Genomic DNA, 20,784 nt, shown 5'->3' on the forward strand with positions numbered 1-20,784 from the left:
TTCTTTTTCTCTAATTTTTTAAAAGAAAAAGCTCATATTGTGGTTTATACTAATTCATGTAATTTTAAAGAGTGATTTAGTTTTTGAGATATGTGTACACAGACCAGTAGAACAGAATAGAGTCCAGATGAAAACCCTCACCTTTTGCTTATGTCATACTGTGTGACAGAGGTGGTGATGCATATAAAGGGGGGATAAGAAAGGCTGTCTAGTAAATGATGCTGGGACAGTTGTTTCCTGAGACAGGAGAAATTGGATTCCTATTTGACACTGTAATCAGAAGTAACTTCAGCCTATTTGAAGACCTAAACATGGAAAAGCAGAATTAGAGAACTTAGGGAAACAATATGGGGGAATATTTTAGTTCTCAGTGGGGAAGAATTTCCTAAATAAGGTCCATAAAATAGTGGTAGATATGATGACATTGAAGTTTGAAACCTCCGGGCAAAGAAAGAACAAAGAAATAATATCCTGGATATCTTGTAAAGAATTCTGTACATCAGTTTAGAAAAAGGACAGCCTCATAGAAGAGTGACCAGAAAACGTTAACGAGCAATTATCAGAAGAGAAAACTTGACTAGACAGCAAAGAGCTGCTGAAGGATTTGTATTATGGCAAATTATGTCATTTTAGGGAAATATGGGAACTAGGTAGTTGGATACGTGTTGGGGTGAAGATACTGGAGACGAAGAAATCAATTTCTATTGGTATTATATGTTCTCTCGTGGATGGTTTATGCTTAATACCCATAAAATTTGTAAACAAAGGAAAAATAATTAAGATCAATTAGGAGCTATATAAATTCCCTAAAATGATCTGTATGCATATAACTTAACTGTGTACTCTTCTTTGATATTTTTTCTTTCATATTTTCATTCACTGAGGACTTTTTGTATTTTTAGACCTGAAGATTCTGTGTTGTCATTATGGAGTATAAATTACCTACTTTTTGATTAATATTCAGTCACAGTAGAGTACGACTTAAATGCTAGTAACTGTTACAGACTCCTGCTGTACTATGCGCGGTTTATGTGTGTGGTGATGCTATGTGTGTTCCTGTTTAGGAGACTGATTCGTTTTTATTTCTGTTTATAAAAAATAGATTATTTTGATTTTTAATTTTGTACAAAGGTAGTGGTGGGACTGTACCACAAAGGTGACTATTAAAATAGCCTTTGTAACTACTGGTATTTATAGAGCATGCTTAGGCAGAAATGCCTCCTGCTCTGCTGTTGGGTCTTGCCAAGGTGGCTCCTCCTGGCCTCGTTCCAGGCCACTGTCGCTCCAGGCTAGGGGGAGAACTGGACCATGGAAGTGAGACTCTCCCAGGTTAGGTAGGGGAGGGAAGGACTCTGATTCTTTCTAGGGCTGAATCTTAGCATCTAAGCTCCCCTAAGGACGGGAAGGTTAAAAACCAATTCCAGAATAAGTGTAAGAGGAATGTAAATCCTCCTGTTTAATTTGCATGTTGATCTAAAAACTGGAAGACTGGATTCACTATTCAGTTTTTATTTTAATGACACCGGAATCAGATCTTCTCTGATCTTAAAGTCATTGAAGTTTAATTTTAATTGTTTTGTTTTCTTTTGGTTTGGTTTTTTTTAGAGATTTATTTATTTGTGAGGGGAGGAGGGAGAGCACGAGGATCTCAGGTAGACTCCCTGCTGAGCTCAGAGCCCAGTGAGGGGGTGTCTCACACCCTAAGATCACGACCTGAACCGAAATCAAGAGTGAAGGCTCAGCCAGTTGAGCCACCCAGGCATCCCTAATTTTAATTGTTAAAAGAGGAGACTGAAGATTTTACAAAGAGTGGTACATGAGGAGTAAGGAGATTTGAGGCTGGCCCTTTAACCCTGTGTGTCACGTCATCTCCAACATAGAACAAGAGAGTTGGACCAGAAACAGCTTTTTAATGGTTTTGTCCACCTCTGACATTATTCTACAGTGTTAAACTAGATACGTTATTTTTAGTATTTGTGGTGAACTATATACATATATATATTCTTATTTTGTTTTATAGTGCTTTATTATAATTTTTATAAACCATATTATAATTTTGTTTTATATCCTAGGGCTATTATAGTTCTGAGGATTTTTTTTTTTTTTTCCCAGAGAAAAGCTAAAAAAGATCTAAGGAGATAGTATGGGTCTTTTGTCCTTAAAACATTTTCATAAGTATCCACCAAGAAGAATGAGAGACAGGAACTGAAGTGATAATTAAATCTTTATGATGGACATTTTTAGAAAATTGCTTTAAAAACTTCCCTAGCCTGGGTGGCTCAGTTAGTTAAGTGTGTGACTCTTGATTTCAGCTCAGGTCATGATCTCAGGGTTGTGAGATCAAGCCCAGCATCAGTCTCTGTGCTAAGCCCAGGAGTTGGCTTGAGATCCTCTCTCTCTCCCTCTCCCTGTGCCCCTTCCCTCTGTGCGCATGCACCCTCTCTCTCTCTCTCTTTGTCTCTCTCTCAAAAAAAAAAAAAAAAAAAAAAATCTTAAAAACTTGCCCTTGTTCAACTGCAAATAACTTCTTCATATACTCATATTTTCACATATATTTGTATTGTGAACATAGGTGAGAAAAGAGAACAGTAATTTTGGTTCACTTTTTTCAGTTAATGATGAGTAACAATTTTCCTTTTTCTTTTTGAAGGTGATATGGAAAGCCCCGTGTTTGCACTTCCCCTGCTCTTAAAAATGGAACCCGTCATTGAAAAGCTCTTCATGTATTCTTTCTCTTGGAACTTTGAATGTTCACAGTGTGGACACAGGTATCAAAATAGGTTAGTTTTTCTCTTTTTAAAAAATGGACGTATTTTATTGAAAATGGTTCCAAATAATAAAATTTGAATGAAACTTGCTTCCCATTTATAACACTGCTCTCTCCCTTGTTCTTCTGCACTCAGTAAAATTTGCTACCATATCTTGAAGTCTCCCCACCATTAAGATTAAAAGGAAAAATTTGAGCTCTAAAAACTACAGTTTGCTTGCTTTTTTAAACTAGAAGAATAAAAATCCATGGTTTGCTGGATTATTAGTAGGAGTTTTCTTAAGAAGTTCTTCAGTGGAAGGGGGAGACAAATGGGAAGAGTAATATATTCCCCTCACAGCTTCCCCTCTGGATTCCCTGCTGCGTAAGAATACTTCTTAGAATTCCTTGAAATAATAGTGTTTCGTTTGTTCCTCTGTTAGCAACTAGGGTTGTTGTTTGGTTATGTTTTTAAACATCATGGAAACTGATTTGAGGCTCTGAGAGCCTCACAGCAGTTTTGAAAAGTAACTTAGGCTCTCCCATTTGTCCATGAAACACCAGCCACCACCAGAATTCTCTTGCCTATGAGCTCTCTCAGCCTGCTTTCTTATTTCCTGCTGCCCTTGGGTGAGGATTACAGGGATCATGAGTGATACACTTTATCATTTTATGCCCTGAGATTGGGACTTGGGAACAACTGTGGAGAAGAAACCAGCCGCGGATTTCTTTTGCTTCCTTATTCTGACCACATAACAGAGACCGTAGATTTTAGAAGAGGAGTCAGGGAAAGTTTCCATCACACAGAGAAAGTTGCTGGCTGGCAGTTAAAAAGATTACCGAACTGGTTCTGTTGGTCATTTATTCAAATTACTATAATAGAGATCAGTCCTTTCCTCTTTTCTTACCTATTAGCAAATTAGAAAATTTAAATAAAAATGTGAGAGAAAACTATTGCTTAGATATTCATTATCTAAATTGAGATTATTTTTGGTAGGTAGTGGTAAGTCAAGGAGAGTCAAGTCTGAGAGGATGTTCTAGGGAATACACGCAACAGAACCCAGAATTATTATTTTTTTTTTAACATCATTTAACTCAAAAGTATTACAACAGAGTAAGGATAACCATTTCAGTCTCATCTAGGACTTAAAAATAATTTTCTATGAGTATAAGAATGAGTATTTCTTGGCCTTCTATCACTGATTTATATAAATTAATCTGATTTTTCCTCATTTGACACATGTGGAAAGTGAACCTTGAAGGTGTTAAATAGGTAGGCAGGGCCCGAGATGACACACTGCTAAGTGACAAAATTCAGGCTTAGGTTTCCTGGCCTCAGACTTTCCTACTCACTGTGGTATACTCCTTAATCACCACCTGGATTTTAAATAATATAAACGAGCTTGATGATTAAAATCAGCTTAATTACAGCTTTTCCAAAATCCACATCTGAGTTGTTGGGCTTTTCATTGAGTATATTTTATGTGCCAGGAACTCAACAGAAAAAATAATCTTTATCCTGGCCAAATTCAGACTAGTTAGTTAGGGAGATAACATATAAACACATAATTGAGGACCAGTGACTTAGTAATTATTTTTGATCTGTTGGATGCATTAAGTTACCTTGAATGCAGAAAGTTAAGTGCATTTTGGAGAAGTATATAAAAAACTGACGATTCATGGGAAAGAAGCCCTGGCATTTGGGGTTGCTTTTTTTTTTTTTTAATTGCTTTGTTCTAAAAATAAATAGAGGAAAAGCTAAAATGAAGTGTCATTTCATAATATATCTTAGTATATATCATAGTTTAAAACATTTACACTAAATCTGATGGGGGAATATCCAGCAAACTCATGGTTTTGTGCTGCTGTTTTTAGGGCCAGTTTAAGATCTTTTACTTGATTTACAGTGTACGTTTTGGAGGCAGTTTAAAAATGTGGTATTTGGAGTCAGACTCCCAATCTCAGGTCTATCATTTATCGTCTGATACACTCTGTATTTCACTTTCCTCATCTGTAAAATGGGGAGAGGAATGGTACCTGCCACTGAAGGTTGTTTGGGAGACGAGTGCTTAGCACAGCACCCCACTTTTACACATGGTAAGTGCTCTAAAGTGTTCGCTGTCATGTGAAGCATTAACATTTATTTGTTGAGACAGACTCCTTTTTATAGACTAAAATACAGGAGCCTTTACTCAGCAGTCATCTGTGAGAATCAAGTATTTAGTAGAGGGGCACCTGGGTGGCTCAGTGGGTTAAAGCCTCTGCCTTCGGCTTGGGTCATGATGGAGATCGAGCCCCACAGCAGGCTCTCTGCTCAGCAGGGAGCCTGCTTCCTCCTCTCTCTCTCTGCCTGCCTCTCTGCCTACTCGTGATCTCTGTCTGTCAAATAAATAAATAAAATCTTAAAAAAAAAAATTTAGTAGAAATAAATCATTCAATTTTAGTGATAACTTTGTCGTTTTGCTTTTAAAATGTTAGCTTCCCTGAGAATTGGTATATTTGTAACAGCCTGTGCTTATTTTACTTATGATTGAACAGTATTTGTTATTGTTTATTGAAAAAGCCAGTGCCTTTTAGGTAATTAATTGCTCTTTTAAAGGTATTTTCATCGACGTGAATCCAAATGAGATACAGTGTACCACTTTAAATACCATCTTTTTAGGTGCCTGTTGCTGTCAGGTATTTTGGCCAAAGAGCAAATTTACAACTTCTGTAACCTCTGAAAACAAAATTATTTCACCACTGGTATTCTGATTTTTTAAGATCAAGAGAATTAAGGTGTATGTATTCCTGATTGTATATTTGGAAATGCCTTTTTTTTGGTTTTGATTGGGATAGCTGGATTGTGAATTTTGTAAGTAAGGGTGAGCTCTTAATAAATTTGGAAACAGTGGTTCTCAACTGGGGTAATTTTTCACCTCCTGGGACATTTAGCGGTGTTTAGAGCTAATGGTTGCTATACTTGGAGCAGCTAGTGGGTAGAGGCCAGGGATGATGCTGGACATCTCAGAGCACATGAGAAATGCCTCACAGCCAAGAATTACCCAGTACAAAATGTCAGTGGTATTGCTCTTGAGAAACCCTGCTTTGAACATTCTCTTCATCTCAGAACTGAAAAAATAGTATGTAATATGGTGGAGAGTCCTCACAGAGAGCTTTACTGTGGTTTGGAAAGAACATTGGCATATTAATTTGTTACATGGGGGGGATAAGAAAATATGAATAAACAAAGCAAGGTTTAGGCATTTGTTTAAAGTGAAGTAAATGAATTTAAATGAATTTAAGTTACGTCTTCTTTTTTTGCAGACATATGAAGAATCTGGTCACTTTTACAAATGTCATCCCTGAGTGGCACCCACTTAATGCTGCCCATTTTGGTCCATGTAACATTTGCAGCAATAAGTCACAGATAAGAAAAATGGTATTGGAAAAGTGAGTTAAAATTGCCTTACTCTTTTTAAAACAAAATGAAGGTGAATTTAATGTGTAGAATTGCAAGTGATGACTACAACCTACTTTTCAGAAGTTTGAGTTAAATAACATAGTTACAGATTACAAAAATCCTCTCTATCAAGAACTCTGGCCAGTAAGCAAACTATCCCAGACAAAGTACCCCTGAAGAGCTCTCTTACGGTGATTGTCTGACCCCACTCTACTGGTGCCTTTCCTTCGTTTGCCTTTTTTCTCCCTTTAAGGGAACTAATCTTCAGTCTTGCTCTCCTCTGCCAACTGCCTGGAGTCTCTAGAATTCTTAGATTTCCTTAATCTAATTTCAAAAACTAAGATGACTCAACAGTGAACCACAGGCTCATCTGTCTGAATTCCCATCTTCTCCCAGAACTCGAGCTGCTAATTCTTTATCCTCTTGTAAGCTTTCTCTGCCTTTGAGCAGATGTGTTTTTACTATATTTTGCCAGCTCTTCTGTTTGTTTTCAATGGGACCACTGGTCGGAATTACCTTGTTCTAAAATTGCTACCAGAAGCCCCATACTTCAAACTCAGAGGTCGGTCGGTTCCTCCTACCTCCTCTCCGTTAAGCATCTACTTCACACCTTTAAGGTAGTATGTACTTTGACATTTCAGAAAAGTGCTTATTCTACCTTTATATAGTCTTCTCCTTTTATAGTAATTGAGGACTAGGGTTCTAACACCAACACCTGGGCCCCATTTCTGTGTAACCTCTCCCTGTCGTCCTTCCTATAGGATTACATTTTTTGTTAAATCAGTACTCACTGTTTATTTTTATGAACATACATATATTCCCTCTCTAGCTAAGCAGTATACATGGTTATGTTTCATTTCTTCTATAACTTCATTTTTCATGGAATTACTAATTTCCTTGTGTTTTCATTTGCTTTATGTATTTTTTATTTTTTTTAAGATTTTATTTATTTATTTGACAGATAGAGATCACAAGTAGGTAGAGGCAGGCAGAAAGAGAAGGGGAAGCAGGGTCCCCACCGAGCAGAGAGCCCGACGAGGGGCTCCATCCCAGGACCCCGGGATCATGACCTGAGCCGAAGGCAGAGGCCTTAACTCACTGAGCCACCCAGGCACCCCGTTTGTGTTTTTTTTTTTTTTTTTTAATTTTTATTTATTTATTTGACAGAGAGCACAAGCAGGCAGAGCAGCAGGTAGAGGGAGAAGCAGGCTCCCTGCTGAGTAAGGAGCCTAACATGGGGCTCTATCCCAGGACCCTGGGATCATGACCTGAGCCAGTGGCAGTTGCTTGACTTACTGAGCCACCCAGGCACCCCTTTGTTTATTTTTTCCAAGTTCTTCAGACACTCATCAATAAATTTTTCAAGCACTTAAATGTTTCGCAATTTTTTAATCCTCTTCTTCCCCCCCACTACCCTTTTTTTCTAGAAACCTTTCTTCTGCCACCTTCCATCCTTCTGCCCTAGTGTTCCAGTTTATACTGGTTCCTTTCTGCATCTGGTGCATGGGGGTGCTCTTTATACACTCTTTCTGTTCCTATCCCAGTTTTTAGCTCAGGGCCTTACCCCCACATTCTTCAACATCGATCATCTATCAGTATTGCGTCTTCTGGAGGTTCTGTGGGGTGGGTAAGTTCTTCTCATCAGTATACCCACTCCATAGCTCTCATGTCATCACTTTCTTTAGTCTGCTAAGTTACCACTTTACCATTTCCTTTTTGCCTTCAAAATATTTGTTTTCTTGTATGCTTATGTCATCTTTTCCCTTGTTGGTCCTTTTGGTTTATTACCCTTTTTTTTTGGTCATTCACTATCATTTGGGGGCATTCAAGTGGAAAAGAAGAGGAAATACCTTTAAGTGGAAGTCCATAGTCTTTTTTGGCTGTCTCAGATTTCAGACTTTTAGATTGGAGTGTTGTGGGAGCCTTTTTTTGTTTGTTTAAGCCCTGTCCTTGATGAGAATGAGGTAGAAGGGTGGTAAGGTATGAGTATTTGCCATCCTCTATGGACAGTTGGGTTGCTTGAGGATTCCCAGCTTACGTAATTTTATCTAACAGTTATACCTGCTTTTTCTCAAGCACCAGCATTCAGGATAAACTTATACTGCTATTTTGTCTGATGTGTTATTTGGTTGCATTGCAACGTACAAGTTTTAATTACACAAATGTGTTGTTTTACTTATATGAAAGACTCGATGCTCTGATCTGGCAGTGTATCCATTAGATATAAGTGTTTCACTGTGAAATGTGTTTAGAGTTCTAATGGGTCAGTTTGTAAACAGAATTGATAGTTTGAATATTTACTATATTGAAAAGAAGTTAAACTAGTATGTTAAATTTCCCTTACATTTTAAATGACAAGGTCTTTTTGAAGTTCTCTGTAGTTTGTTTTTTTTTTAACTATCTTTTTTATAGATTTTTTTTTTTTTAATTTGAGAGAGAGTGAGAGAGAGCATGAGCGAGGAGAAGGTCAGAGAGAGAAGCAGACTCCCTGTGGAGCCGGGAGCCCGATGCGGGACTCGATCCCGGGACTCCAGGATCATGACCTGAGCCGAAGGCAGTCGTCCAACCAACTGAGCCACCCAGGCGTCCCTCTCTGTAGTTTTTTACTTTGAAATTCATAGTCTTGATTTGTTGATGTCTAATGGAATTTGGAAACAAATTTAATATAGTCTTTAAGGTTAACTTAAAAGTAATTAGGTCCATCATGATATCATGCATAATTCAACTTTACAGCATTCTAAAAACTAATAGTATTTCTAAGTTCCCTGAACACCTTGTCTCAGGCAGTCCTCATCTCTAATATGTTTCCATTAGAAAAAGTCCATTGATAAATGAAAGAGATCTATCAAATTCAGGTCTGCTACTTTAAATTATTTAGGAATTATACTCACAGCATGGTAACATGAGGCACCAACTTAGAATCTGATTTACTTCACAGACTCTTAAGATGAACCTCATTACTGCCATGATCACCTCTAGGAGTCCGGTCACACACTATCCTGGATTGTCATTTGAAAAGTTTATTTATATAAACTTCTTTAAAAAAAAAAAATCATTTTTAATAGTAATTATTTTTTAAACAACTGTAAAGGTTAGGAGAGGATAGGAGGAAAAATTGGATGTTTCTGATCTGTGCTTACAGGCCTCTTAAAGTGTCATCATTAAGTATTAATGATTTTGAGACTTTTCTTCCAAGCAGATGAACTAAACCATCTCCTACAAAAGTTTGGAAGGAATGTTGATACATAAAATAGTTAAAATTGTATTTGTTAATTAAATCTTCATTGTGTGGCAGAAAATGATTTATTATTTTATGAGATCCTTGAACTTACCTCCAAAGAATAGTTGTAAACCTTTGTTGAGCCGTTGAATTTTTTCTGAAGTATTTTGTTTATAATTAATATGAATAGTTCTAATTATTTTAATTACATCTGATTTTACTCATATTTCATCTTTTGTCATAGAATCTGAAATAGGAAATCGTTCAGTGATGTAATTAGATCTAAAATGTAATGAGGTTTAAAAATTATATTTGCAGATTTTTTTGCCTAAAGCCTACATTATTACAGTTTAGAAATACATATATGCACATTGTTAAATTTGCATTTTCTAAAATAGGAGTTACTACTTTACATTAGTTGGGATAAAAATAAAACACATATCCTCCAGGCCATTTGCACAGGACTTTGGCTCCTCTTTGTGGGACAGGGATTTGGTGTTTCCCTGCTGTCTGTGGGTAGCAGGGCAGTTGGCATAGTTCCCCTGCTGCTTTCTCTAGTTCTGTTTTCTCTCTTTACCTAAGGGTAGATCCGTATAATAGGAGGAGTTTAACCTAAAAGTTGGGGAGGTAAATGCAAATGGAGCTTGGCTTGAAATCTCTTATGACTCTCACTCCAGTTCTATTAACTCATCCTACCCAGTTTTTTTATGGTTGAGTCATTACCTAATTTGATCCTCTCATCTCTGAGCATCATCTTTGACATGCCAGGCATTGTAGGTAGGAAGAAACCTGAAACAAAATCTATTACCAAACTAGGAGTAAAGCTCTACCCTCAACAAAGGGCTTCGGTATGAGCTAAGCCAGAATTTTTGGTAGAAGTGACCTGTGACTTTTAGGGAACACTAGAGTTTGGGGACCCAGAGAAGAAAATTAATAGAAAAGGATGAGGGGCATATGCTTTATTTTGTCGAATCCAAAATACCATCATTTATAAGTTGTACCAGGTTTTAAATACGCCATTAAGAAAGAAATGCTGCATATTTAACCCTTTCTGTGTTTAACTCACACAAAGAAGGCAGGAAGTTCATGAATTTGCATAGTCTAGTGATAAAAAAGAGAATGTTTTAGTAACTAGACTCAGAAGATATCTTGGGGGCATATGGGTGGCTCAGTCTGTTGGGCATCTGCCTTTGGCTCAGGTCATGATCCCAAACTCTTCGGATCGAGCCCCGTGTCTGGCTCACTGCTCAGCAGGAAGCCTGCTTCTCTTTCTCCCTCTCTTTCTGTGTGTGCTCTCTCTCTAGCTCTCACTCTTCCTCAAATAAAATGAAGATATCTTGAAAAGGTATCTATCACATGAGACCAGGAGAATTAAATATTAGTACTTACAGAGTCATGCGGTTGCCTAAGCCCTGCATATCCAGCTGTGAGAACAGATCTCTAGTTTCATTGTAGATTATTGATTCAGAGACACACTCTTCACATGTTAACACTTGAAATCGGAGTACATCTAAGAATTGATGGCATAGTAGAGTTTAGTTGGCAGTTTTTTTTCCTAGTGGTATATGCTATAATCAGTGGTATCTTAGATCAGTTAAGTAGATATGATAAAAAAAAAAGGGGGGGGTTAGCATTATAGACAATTTTGCAGGACTTTATTTATAGGTACTTAAATTTTGAAAAGTTGATTATTCCTCTCACATGATTGGCAAGAGATAACTTACTAATTCCTTATCAATCAGAGTGGTCTGCATTTTGGACATTGACTCAGGTTCATCTCAGCTAAATAAATTTTGATAAGCTAAATAAGTTTGACAGCTATTTAAATATTGGGAAAAGAGATACTTGACATTTTTCTGAAATCCTGAGACCTTTGTTAAATTTGGTTATTTGAGGCCCATCATTAGATTCTGTATTCTGGTTTGGTATGTCACTATAATGATAAAGTGTATTTTTGAAATTATGAATGTCTTAAAGTTTATAGTAAATCAGCCACTATGTTGTATTTTCTTTATTTTAGGTACAAATTAAACTTTCTAAGTAAAAGTTTTACTTTGATGGACCCCTCTGCTTCTGGAGATAACAGTGAAATAGGACAAATGATTAGCATATTGAGGTTTTTTAAATGTTTATTTCAATGTCTTAGGTTTGTTACTTTGTTTCCAATATTACTTATATAACAGAAGTAATTCATTAAGGCACTAGATGCCCAAGAAAATTCTAAAAGGTCTGGATTTTTCCCTGTGATTTTACAGAGTAGTTGTTATCAAGAGATCTTTAAGCCAAAACAGCATTGTGGCTTACAGAGCAATTTTTGTTTAATGGTCTTGTGTTAGAGCCTTATTGCATGATGGCTCCAACTGTCACTGATACACCATTTTGAGAAGAGTTTACTGTTACATACTTCATAGAGTGCGTTCTCCATTTCTAATTAAGGCATACATCTGGAGGTTCTCAAGAAAAATTAGTGCAGTTAGCCTTGAAAGTGTTATATGTGACTTCCTTGCTTCAGACCATCTTTTTTATAACCAGGCACAGGGCATTACATTTGCTTGACTTCACTTGCCTTTCTCTCCCACAGAGTATCTCCCATATTCATGTTGCACTTTGTGGAAGGCTTGCCACATAATGACTTGCAGCACTATTCATTTCATTTTGAAGGCTGTCTTTATCAAATAACTTCTGTAATTCAGTACCAAGCAAATAATCATTTTATAACATGGATTTTAGATGCGGATGGTAAGTATTTAAACCTTTTTCTTTTGTGATAATAGGCATGGGGGCCAAACCCTAGATAATTTTTTTTTTAAAGCAAACTTTGACTCTTTCTTTCCTCTGACTTACTGCCCTTGTCTTTAATTCTTTCTCCCCCTCCTCTCCTCTGTCACTCTGGTTTAGAATCACTCCTGTCTTTCCTTTGTATATGTATGGGTGTACATAATGCATATTTCTTTTCTAGACAGAAAAAGTGATCATACAATGCTGTTGGTTTACAGTTTGCTTTTTCCCACTTAGTACGTTTGCTTTTACTCCGTGAGTAATACATGTTCAGTATAGAAAAATGAATGGTGGCGATTTTGATTTTTTTAGGTAAGTGATCATGTGATTCTTTTAAAAAGAAAGTGTATCATACTGAAAGTTTTTAATTGAGAAAGAAACACATTTGCTTAGTTTGCAGTTGTTAGTAATATAAATAAAAGTAAACATCTACTGGGTGCCTGGCTGGCTCACTCATTAGAGCACGTGACTGTTGATCTCAGGGTCATGAGTTCAAGTCCCACATTGGGCATGGAGCTTCCTTAAAAAGGAAAAAATACTGAAAAAAAGAAAACATCTGTTTCTAGGACTATGAAATAGAATATCTGAAATCCGTAATTTATTTATCCAAGATAAAGCCTTTATTTATAAACGTTTCAGTAGAAGGCTAAATAGTACAGCTCATAATTTTTGCTAAGTTTTTCCTTCCACTTATCTAATATGATTTAATATTGAGTTTGTTTTTCTTACAATGTTCACTTTGTCTTAAACAAGATCACTCAGTCCCATAAAGAGTTATATCAGGCTGTTGATAAGAGATCTCTTTGATATTTTTCTTTTTCTTTTTCCTGTTTTTTTGGACACTTTTCATACTTGATATTTTCATCTTGGGGATAGTTGGGGTGGATGACAAAATAATGTGTTATAAAAGCACCTTGCAAACTGAATCTCCCATTATAAATACTATCTCCTTAAAGTTTTACCCTACTTCAGAATTTGGGGAGAAGTGGTTCTCAATAACATAAGCAAAAACTAAAAAAGTAACTTAATTTAATTTTTTACTGCATTCCAGGGAATCTGAAATCCTCTTCAGGTAGGTTAGATGGTTATATGGTTCCCCTCCCTGACAACGTATAAAAATCATGGTTACTTTATACAAAATGTCTTGGCTCTCCCCGTCATTGAATCAGTGTCTGGGGATTAGGCCCAGCTGTGACTCAAATAATTCTAATGTGCATGTGTGGTGGTGAACCACTGAAGTAAGCAAACAAAAGACTCAAAGTTTTAATGGGTTTAGAAGAGGAAATAGTAGGTTTGTGTGGTTTGTAAAGGTGTATCCATATAAATTTAGTGAATGGTTTTCTTAGGGGGGTTTTTGTGTGTAGGAGGTTAACCTCTTCCTTCATAATCCATCACTTCATATTCAATTGACAAATGAGAAAACAGAAGCTCAGAAATAAAATAAACACCTAAAAACCTCTAAGTTTTCTTTTAACCAAAAAAAAAAAAAAAAGAAAGAAAGAATAATTGAATTAAAATAAGAATTGAAACAAATGTGGATACTTGAGGGTAACAGGCTTCATTTATCTTGAAAATGCATATATATGGAAAAATTTAATTCATTTTCTAATGTTGGATAAATTGGGTGATATACTGTATTCTAAGTAACAAAAGTTAAATAGACTTCTGTCCTGATTTTTGTGGGTATTTTAGGAAAAAGTAAAAACTATCTCAGTTTTTCAAATTTCTGGTTGTTAGTCTATAACTTTTATTAGCCACATAAGGACTTTAACCTTGGCAGAGAAAAATGGTGATATAAGCATAAGGCCTTGTTCTCGAGTGTTCTCCTTTGGTGGATATTCAGGGATATAGCAGATAAAATGGCCTGAAGAAAGCGAACCTCGGCTGGTGGGTTTTGAAAGTCTAACCTCATGTACTGAACTTTCCTTATCCCCAGGAAGTTGGCTGGAGTGCGATGACCTAAAAGGCCTACGTTCTGAAAGGCGTGAGAAATTTGAAGTTGTTGCTTCAGAGGTACATATTGTTATTTGGGAAAGAAAAACATCCCCATTGACAGATAAGGCGTCTGCCTGCCCTCCATTTAAAAAGACTAATGATGAGCCTCCTTTTGATGATGAGAAGCCAGCCTCTCCAACTCGGTGTTCTGTGGGCGATGCTGCCTCTGCTGAGCCATTCTCAAGGACTCTCCCCACCGGTGTGGCAGTTGGACCTAGCACACTCTCACAGGGTGAAGCTGTAGCTCTAGCTCATGGGCATCATTTACTTTCAGGTCCAGAAAGTTTGGTTGACAATAGTATTTTATCTTTGACACTTGAAGAAATACAGGTTAACTCTGAACGTTTCCTCTTAGAAAATGAACCTGTGGCCGAAAATGCAGGAGTTGGCAAAACAGAAACTTTGCAATCGCAAGAGTTATTAATGGCTTCTTTAGTATCAGCTCCATGTGTTGAAAAGCTTACTCAGGACCGATTCGTGGATTTAAGCTTGCCATCTCCAGTTGTAGGTGCAAACATGCAGTTGGCACAGCCGAGTACAGAAGACACTGTAATAATTAAATCTGTGAATACTGTTCATGCTACTGACTCTATAAGTGGAGTAAAGCCGGTAGAAGTTGAGGGTACAGTTGCCCTAAAGAAGGATACTCCATTAAAACACTTTCTTTCACCCAAAACTGAGAAGTTAAAACCAGAACAAGCTGTTACAGCTCAGGTATCTGATTGGAAAAAAAATGAAACTGTGGCATCTTCTCAAACCATAACAGCGAAATCAGGACAGAATCCATCACTGAAAGAAACTCAGAAGAAACCATTTGTAGGAAGTTGGGTTAAAGGCCTATTAAGTAGGGGTGCTTCTTTTATGCCACCTTGTGTTTCGGCTCATAATAGAAACGCTGTAACTGATTTGCAGCTTTCAGTTAAGGGGGCAAGTAATTTCGGTGGCTTTAAAACAAAAGGCATAAACCAAAAGGCTAACCGGGCATCCAAGAAAGCCAATAGGTGTGCAAATAAGCCACCTACAGTTAGTAACCCTCTACCAGGCCATCCATTGTCTGGTAGCACGACTTCTCGTGTGTGTGCTGATGTTATCACTGATACAGATGCTTTGAAGAAATGTGAAAATACCTCCTATGGAGCTCACCGTAGTCATGATTCTTGTGTGAAAGAAAATGGTGTTTCTTCTGCAAACCATGGAGACTCAGTTGAGTCTCAGATTCATAAACTTCGTCTAAAACTTCTTAAAAAACTTAAAGCCAAAAAGAAGAAATTAGCTGCTCTTATGTCTTCCCCTCAAAAAGGAACACCTCCAAGTGAAAATTTAGAACATGTGTCCCACTGTGGCTCTCCAAACGATTGTGAATCAATAGAAGACTTGCTAAAAGAACTACAGTATCAAATTGATACTGCTGATAATAAATCTGGGTGCACAGTTTCATACAGTAGTCAAAGTCATGAAGAAATTTTAGCAGAATTATTGTCTCCTACAACTGTTGTCTCAACAGAGCACTTGGTAAATGGGGAGGCTGACTTTAGGTATTTAGAAATGGGAGATGACCACATCCCAGCACCAGTGTCTACTGAATTAAGTGATATTCCCCAAAACACACATCTGAGACAGGACCATAATTACTGTAGCCCCACCAAGAAAAATCAGTGTGAAGTGCAGCCAGATTCGCTGACAAATAATGTCTGCATTAGGACTTTGAATTTGGAAAGTTCCATGAAGACTGATATTTTTGATGAGTTTTTTTCCACTTCAACATTAAATTCCTTAGCAAATGACACATTAGACTTACCTCATTTTGATGAATATCTCTTTGAGAGTTGTTGAGTGCATGTTCTCTCTTTTTAGTTTAGTATTTATTACTGCTCTTGGAAAAACTTAATAAGTTAGTATAGTGTTTACACACTGGCCTTGTCATGAATAAAATGTAAGCTGCTGAAGGTTTTACCTTTGCTTCTACTCACAAAGCATGTAATCTGTTATGCAAATAAAAATGATCAAGAATTGGTTTTCCTTGTTCGCTTCATTTTGTATTGTAGGAGAAGGAGGATTTCAGAATGTTAAACATGAAAACTAGTGTCTAGTTTCTGGCATTTTTTATAGCTGGGTACATTAAATTTCTACATTTTTAATTTAGGTTACACTGGTTCAAGAAAAACAATCGTTTGTACAAACTTAAGTCATTGTATGTGGGATATAGAATGGGTGACTGTTTGGTAATGATTGTGTGATCATTTTGGACCCTAAGCCTGTTTGCTACACCAGTTGAATGCTGTGGAATGTAAACCGCCCCCTGTAGAGAATACAACTTCTCTATTTAGAAAAGATGGTAGGAAACCTTGTTACTAGAACTCCAAGTAATGTTACATGATTAATAAGTGATCTCTAACAGGAAAATAATCCATGTTTGTGTTGATATGCAAAGAGTTCACATTATCATAAATACCCTCTTTCTCCCAGCACATGTATATCTGTAAGCAAAGTGGGACACCATCCAGAGGTTCTGTTTTGGGAGAAAATAATAACCAGGTGCTTACTAGGCTTGCTATATGCTGGGTTCTGTTTTGTATGAAACACTAATTCAAACCCCAACATTTCTATGAGTGAGACCCTTTTTATCACATTTAACAGATAAAGAGCACAGAGCTTAGTAAATTGTACAGCTGGGATTGAGGAGTGTGGTTACCACAGTGCTTTGAAGCATGTGTTCCACCTGTCAATTTTCATTAAAAGTTTGGACGCTTAAACAGCACCGCTGCTATAGCGATTTGAGTTAGTAAGAATGGTTGCTAAGGTTTGAAGGGTGGTAGTCTTGGGATAGCATACTTTGCCAGGGACTCAGCACTTCATGATTGATTTGTCCAATTTACTCCCAACACACACACCCCTGTTAACCCCCTGTTTTCTGATCCCAAGCACTGCATGTTTCTTGTCAGGAGAAACTGGGCAAATACAGGAAAATAGGAAGATTTTGGATCATCCATCTTAACATTTTAGTGGTAATAACTACTACAGACCTTTTCATTTTTTTAATACATGTAGACTTTTAAAAAAAATTCTGTTGTACCTATTTGTACGATCTTTTTTAATGTTTAATGAGCATTTTTCCATCTTACAGTTTTGACAGCTTTTGGATAGCTATGTTATATTACGTTGTATGAATTATCATTGTTTCACCGGTCTTTAGATTTTGAGGCGGTTTGTACCATTTTATTAATTGTGCCACAGCAATGATTAAGTTTTTGCACAGACCCAGGTCTTATTTTTGGGGAGTGGAATTGCTGTGTCACAAGATAGGCATTTTAAAGTCTTTTAGTGATTGCACGATTGGCTTTTATAAACCCTCACCACCAAATAGTAGCATCGGGGGTGAAAAAAACCTTGGCTGTTTTTATTTACATTTTCATGATTACTAGTGATTTTAAATATAACTTTAATAAGCTTATATGTTTATATAACTATCTATATAACTCTATTGGCCAGTTGAGTTACTCTGACGACTTGCTTGTTCATCCTTGGTATTAATTAATCATTTAAGTATTTGTAGGTTTCTGGTAAATACCAAGCAGTGTTGTAAACCTCAGAGATCAAGCAGTAAAAAAATATCTTTCCCATTGGAGGAACTTGTCTTCTAAACCAGGAAATACAGGGGTGCCTGGGTGGCTCACTGGGTTAAAGCTCAGTGGGTTAAATCCCAGGGTCCTGGGATCAAGCCCCACATCGGGCTCTCTGCTCAGCAGGGAGACTGCTTCCTCCTCCCTCTCTCTGCCTGCCTCTCTGCCTACTTGTGATCTCTGTCAAATAAATAAATAAAATCTTAAAAAAAAAAACACAGGAAATACATAATGTTAAGTGGTCCTAGATACTGTTGATTCTAATTTGTGGCAGTTCTGTTTTGTAGTTTCCAAGAGCATTCCATGAACATGAAATACTGAACCATTGCTCCTAGGGGAAATAGAAGGTTAGGTTCCTGTGAGCCTCTGGTCACAACATTATGGTCAGCTGATCAACACATAACCTTGTTTGTGGGTTTCTGTTTAAAGATACCTTACGTAATACATGTTGGTTCAATCCCATTGGATATTAAGGCCAACAGCACTATTAGTCATGTCCAAATGAAGCTTATCTAACACACGAGTTTTTTTCTGTAAGGCACATGACAACTTTCTTGTGCTAAGAAACACCAGACGGCACTTAACGCTATACTTGGGGGGCATCTTAAACCAAGAAATCAACAAAAAGCACAAAAAAGCAAAAAAATATGGCACTAGATATGCCGTAAAAAACATATATTTACAGTATGAGAGCTGAATTAAAAAGGTGTACTCTACAAGTTGGGTGACTGGGGGTGTCCATAATGACCACAAAAAGCAGTGTGTTAATTTTTTTTAAAGATACTTAGAAGGAGGGGTGAGAAGCAGAGTCTCAAGGAGACTTCATGCTGAGGGTGGAGCCCAACATGGGGTTGATCACAATGTGGGGACTGGGACCTGAGCCAAGACCAAGAGTCTGAAGTCCAACTGTGCCACCCAGGTGCCCCCATAAGTGTTGATTTTTAAGGTTCCAAATAAATCTTAGCAAGTAGGCAAAATCACAGATACAGAATCTGAATAATGAGGATTGACTAGATGACGTCAGCACTAAATACTATGGAGGAAAACAGCAGAGGAGAGAGCTCTTAGACTGAAGGCCCTTTGGAAATTTCTAGGAGGTGGGTGTCATGGGAGCAGGGACTTAAGTGAAGATAGGGAGTTGGCCATGTGACTGGAGGAAGGGCATTCCAGGAAGAACAGAAGGTCCTGAAGAGGGAGGGTCCTTAGCAAGATTGAGGACAGGGAAAAGGCTTGTATGGTTGAGCAGAGTGAGAAAGGGAAAGAGAACATGAGATTAAGGAGGTTGGCAGAAGCCGGGCTTTGTATAGTTTTGTGGGCCATAGTGAAGACCTTGTCTATGCTTGAGAGTAATGGAAGCTACTGAAAGTTTTCAGGTAAGGACATTAGAAGATCTAGTCTGAATTTTGAAAGGATCACTGAAGTGTGGAGAATGACTACAACCAGTGGGAATGAAGCAATGGTCTTCTTACAGCCTCCCCAGAGTTGAGGGTGATACCTGTGGAGGTGTTAAAGTAGCTGGATTACTGTTGCATTTCAAAAGTAGAGCCATCAGGATATGTTGGGTTGGATAGGTGGCAGAAAGAGGAATCTCAGGTTCTGTTGCCTGAGTAGATGGGTCATGCCATTTGCTGAGATGGGACAGACTTGGGAAGGAAAAAATGTAAAGGAGAGCATTCTATTCATTCAATTTTGGATATGTAAGATTCCTATCCTATTAGACTTTCAAGAGGAGACAATTTAATAGGAAGATGGACCTGCAACTCTGGGGCTGAGGAGAGGTGCACACTAGAGGTTCTCAATTAGGAATTGTGAAGGCGTGAATGGTATCTAATGTCACAATAAAGGATGGGGTCATTTAGGGAGTTAAAATAGCTCTGGGGAACAAGAGGGACCATGGGAGGAAGACCAGATGAGTGTGGTGTCCTGGAAATCAAGGGAAGAAAGCCTTTTTTAAGGAGGGAATGATGAGTTTGTCAGATGCTGCTGAGAATGGGAGGACTGAGAATTGACCATAGGCTTTGGTAATTGGAAAGTGCTTGGTAACTTGGTAAAGACAGTTCAGTGGAGCTGAGACAACAAGAGAGAAGGGATGGTGAGAAAGTGCAGACAGAGACCTACCCCTTTGAAACATTCACCTGGTTCCTGGTGAGGGAGTGTGGGATCAAGGTTTTTGTTACTGTGTTTAAGATGGGAAATGTCATAATATGTGTATGTGTGGACCTGAATCTCCTATGAATGTTGTAGATGAGAGGAAGGACAGTTGCAGGAGTAAATTTCTCCAGGGCTGAGCGCCAGTATATAAGAGGAGGTATGACCATAGGAGCTAGAAGAGTTAATTGATGTTAATACTGGGGAAGACAGTATATGGATACAGATATTAGGAGATGTGATTAGAAAGTGAGAAAGTCACATTTTAATTTTCTCAGAGACATAGTAAGATTACCAGCTGAGAAGTAGGGGAGGAGTTGAAAATTGAGGAGAGGTTAGAATTTTCAATCTTGAGAGCTAATTGACAGGGACATAGCATAGCTTGTTAGCCTGTGCTGAGAATCCACCAGAGGTCTGTGGCCATAAATTTAACTGAGATGAGTTAAAAAAAATTTTTTTTCTCCAATCATATTTGCTGCTCAGGACAGAAAGAGTAGATGAGAAGTTGGATTCATCCAAGGTTAGAGGTATTGCCAAGCAAATGGGACAGAAGAGAAAAGGAATTAAGGTTGTATGAAAGGAAAATGATAGTGATGTATGAGGAAGGATGTAGGGACATAAGACAGGTGATGAGCATTTAAAAAGTGGTGGCAGATCTCAGTGGATTATAAGTGGATTCAAAGAATGCCAGAGTGGGATTAGTAGAGCAAGTAAGCTGGTTTGAAAGTAGGGAACAGTGATGACAAGGTCTAAAGTATAACAAGGGAAGTACATGGCCAAGTTTGGGTGAGAAGTTCATGAAGAGTGAGTAGATAAATCAAGAGCCCAGGGGTGC

The 20,784-nt window shown here is 37.6% G+C and overlaps 1 protein-coding gene across 7 annotated transcripts in view; it reads left to right on the forward strand.

The window, feature by feature from the left end:
• The window catches only part of USPL1 (ubiquitin specific peptidase like 1), a 34,342-nt gene extending 18,146 nt beyond the window's left edge, over positions 1–16,196 (forward strand). For 5 of the 7 annotated variants that reach the window (XM_047723071.1, XM_047723074.1, XM_047723076.1 and 2 more), the window contains 4 exons: positions 2,651–2,780; positions 6,053–6,178; positions 11,990–12,147; positions 14,123–16,196. In XM_047723071.1, coding sequence (XP_047579027.1) covers positions 2,651–2,780; positions 6,053–6,178; positions 11,990–12,147; positions 14,123–16,014 — 2,306 coding nt within the window. In that variant the 3' untranslated portion in view covers positions 16,015–16,196. The remainder of the gene's footprint in view (positions 1–2,650; positions 2,781–6,052; positions 6,179–11,989; positions 12,148–14,122) is intronic. The other 2 variants (XM_047723073.1, XM_047723075.1) reach the window with 2 other exon arrangements.
• Positions 16,197–20,784: the final 4,588 nt, after the last annotated feature.

This window comes from Lutra lutra, chromosome 3 (assembly GCF_902655055.1).
Source record: "Lutra lutra chromosome 3, mLutLut1.2, whole genome shotgun sequence".
Lineage (NCBI taxonomy): Eukaryota > Metazoa > Chordata > Mammalia > Carnivora > Mustelidae > Lutra > Lutra lutra.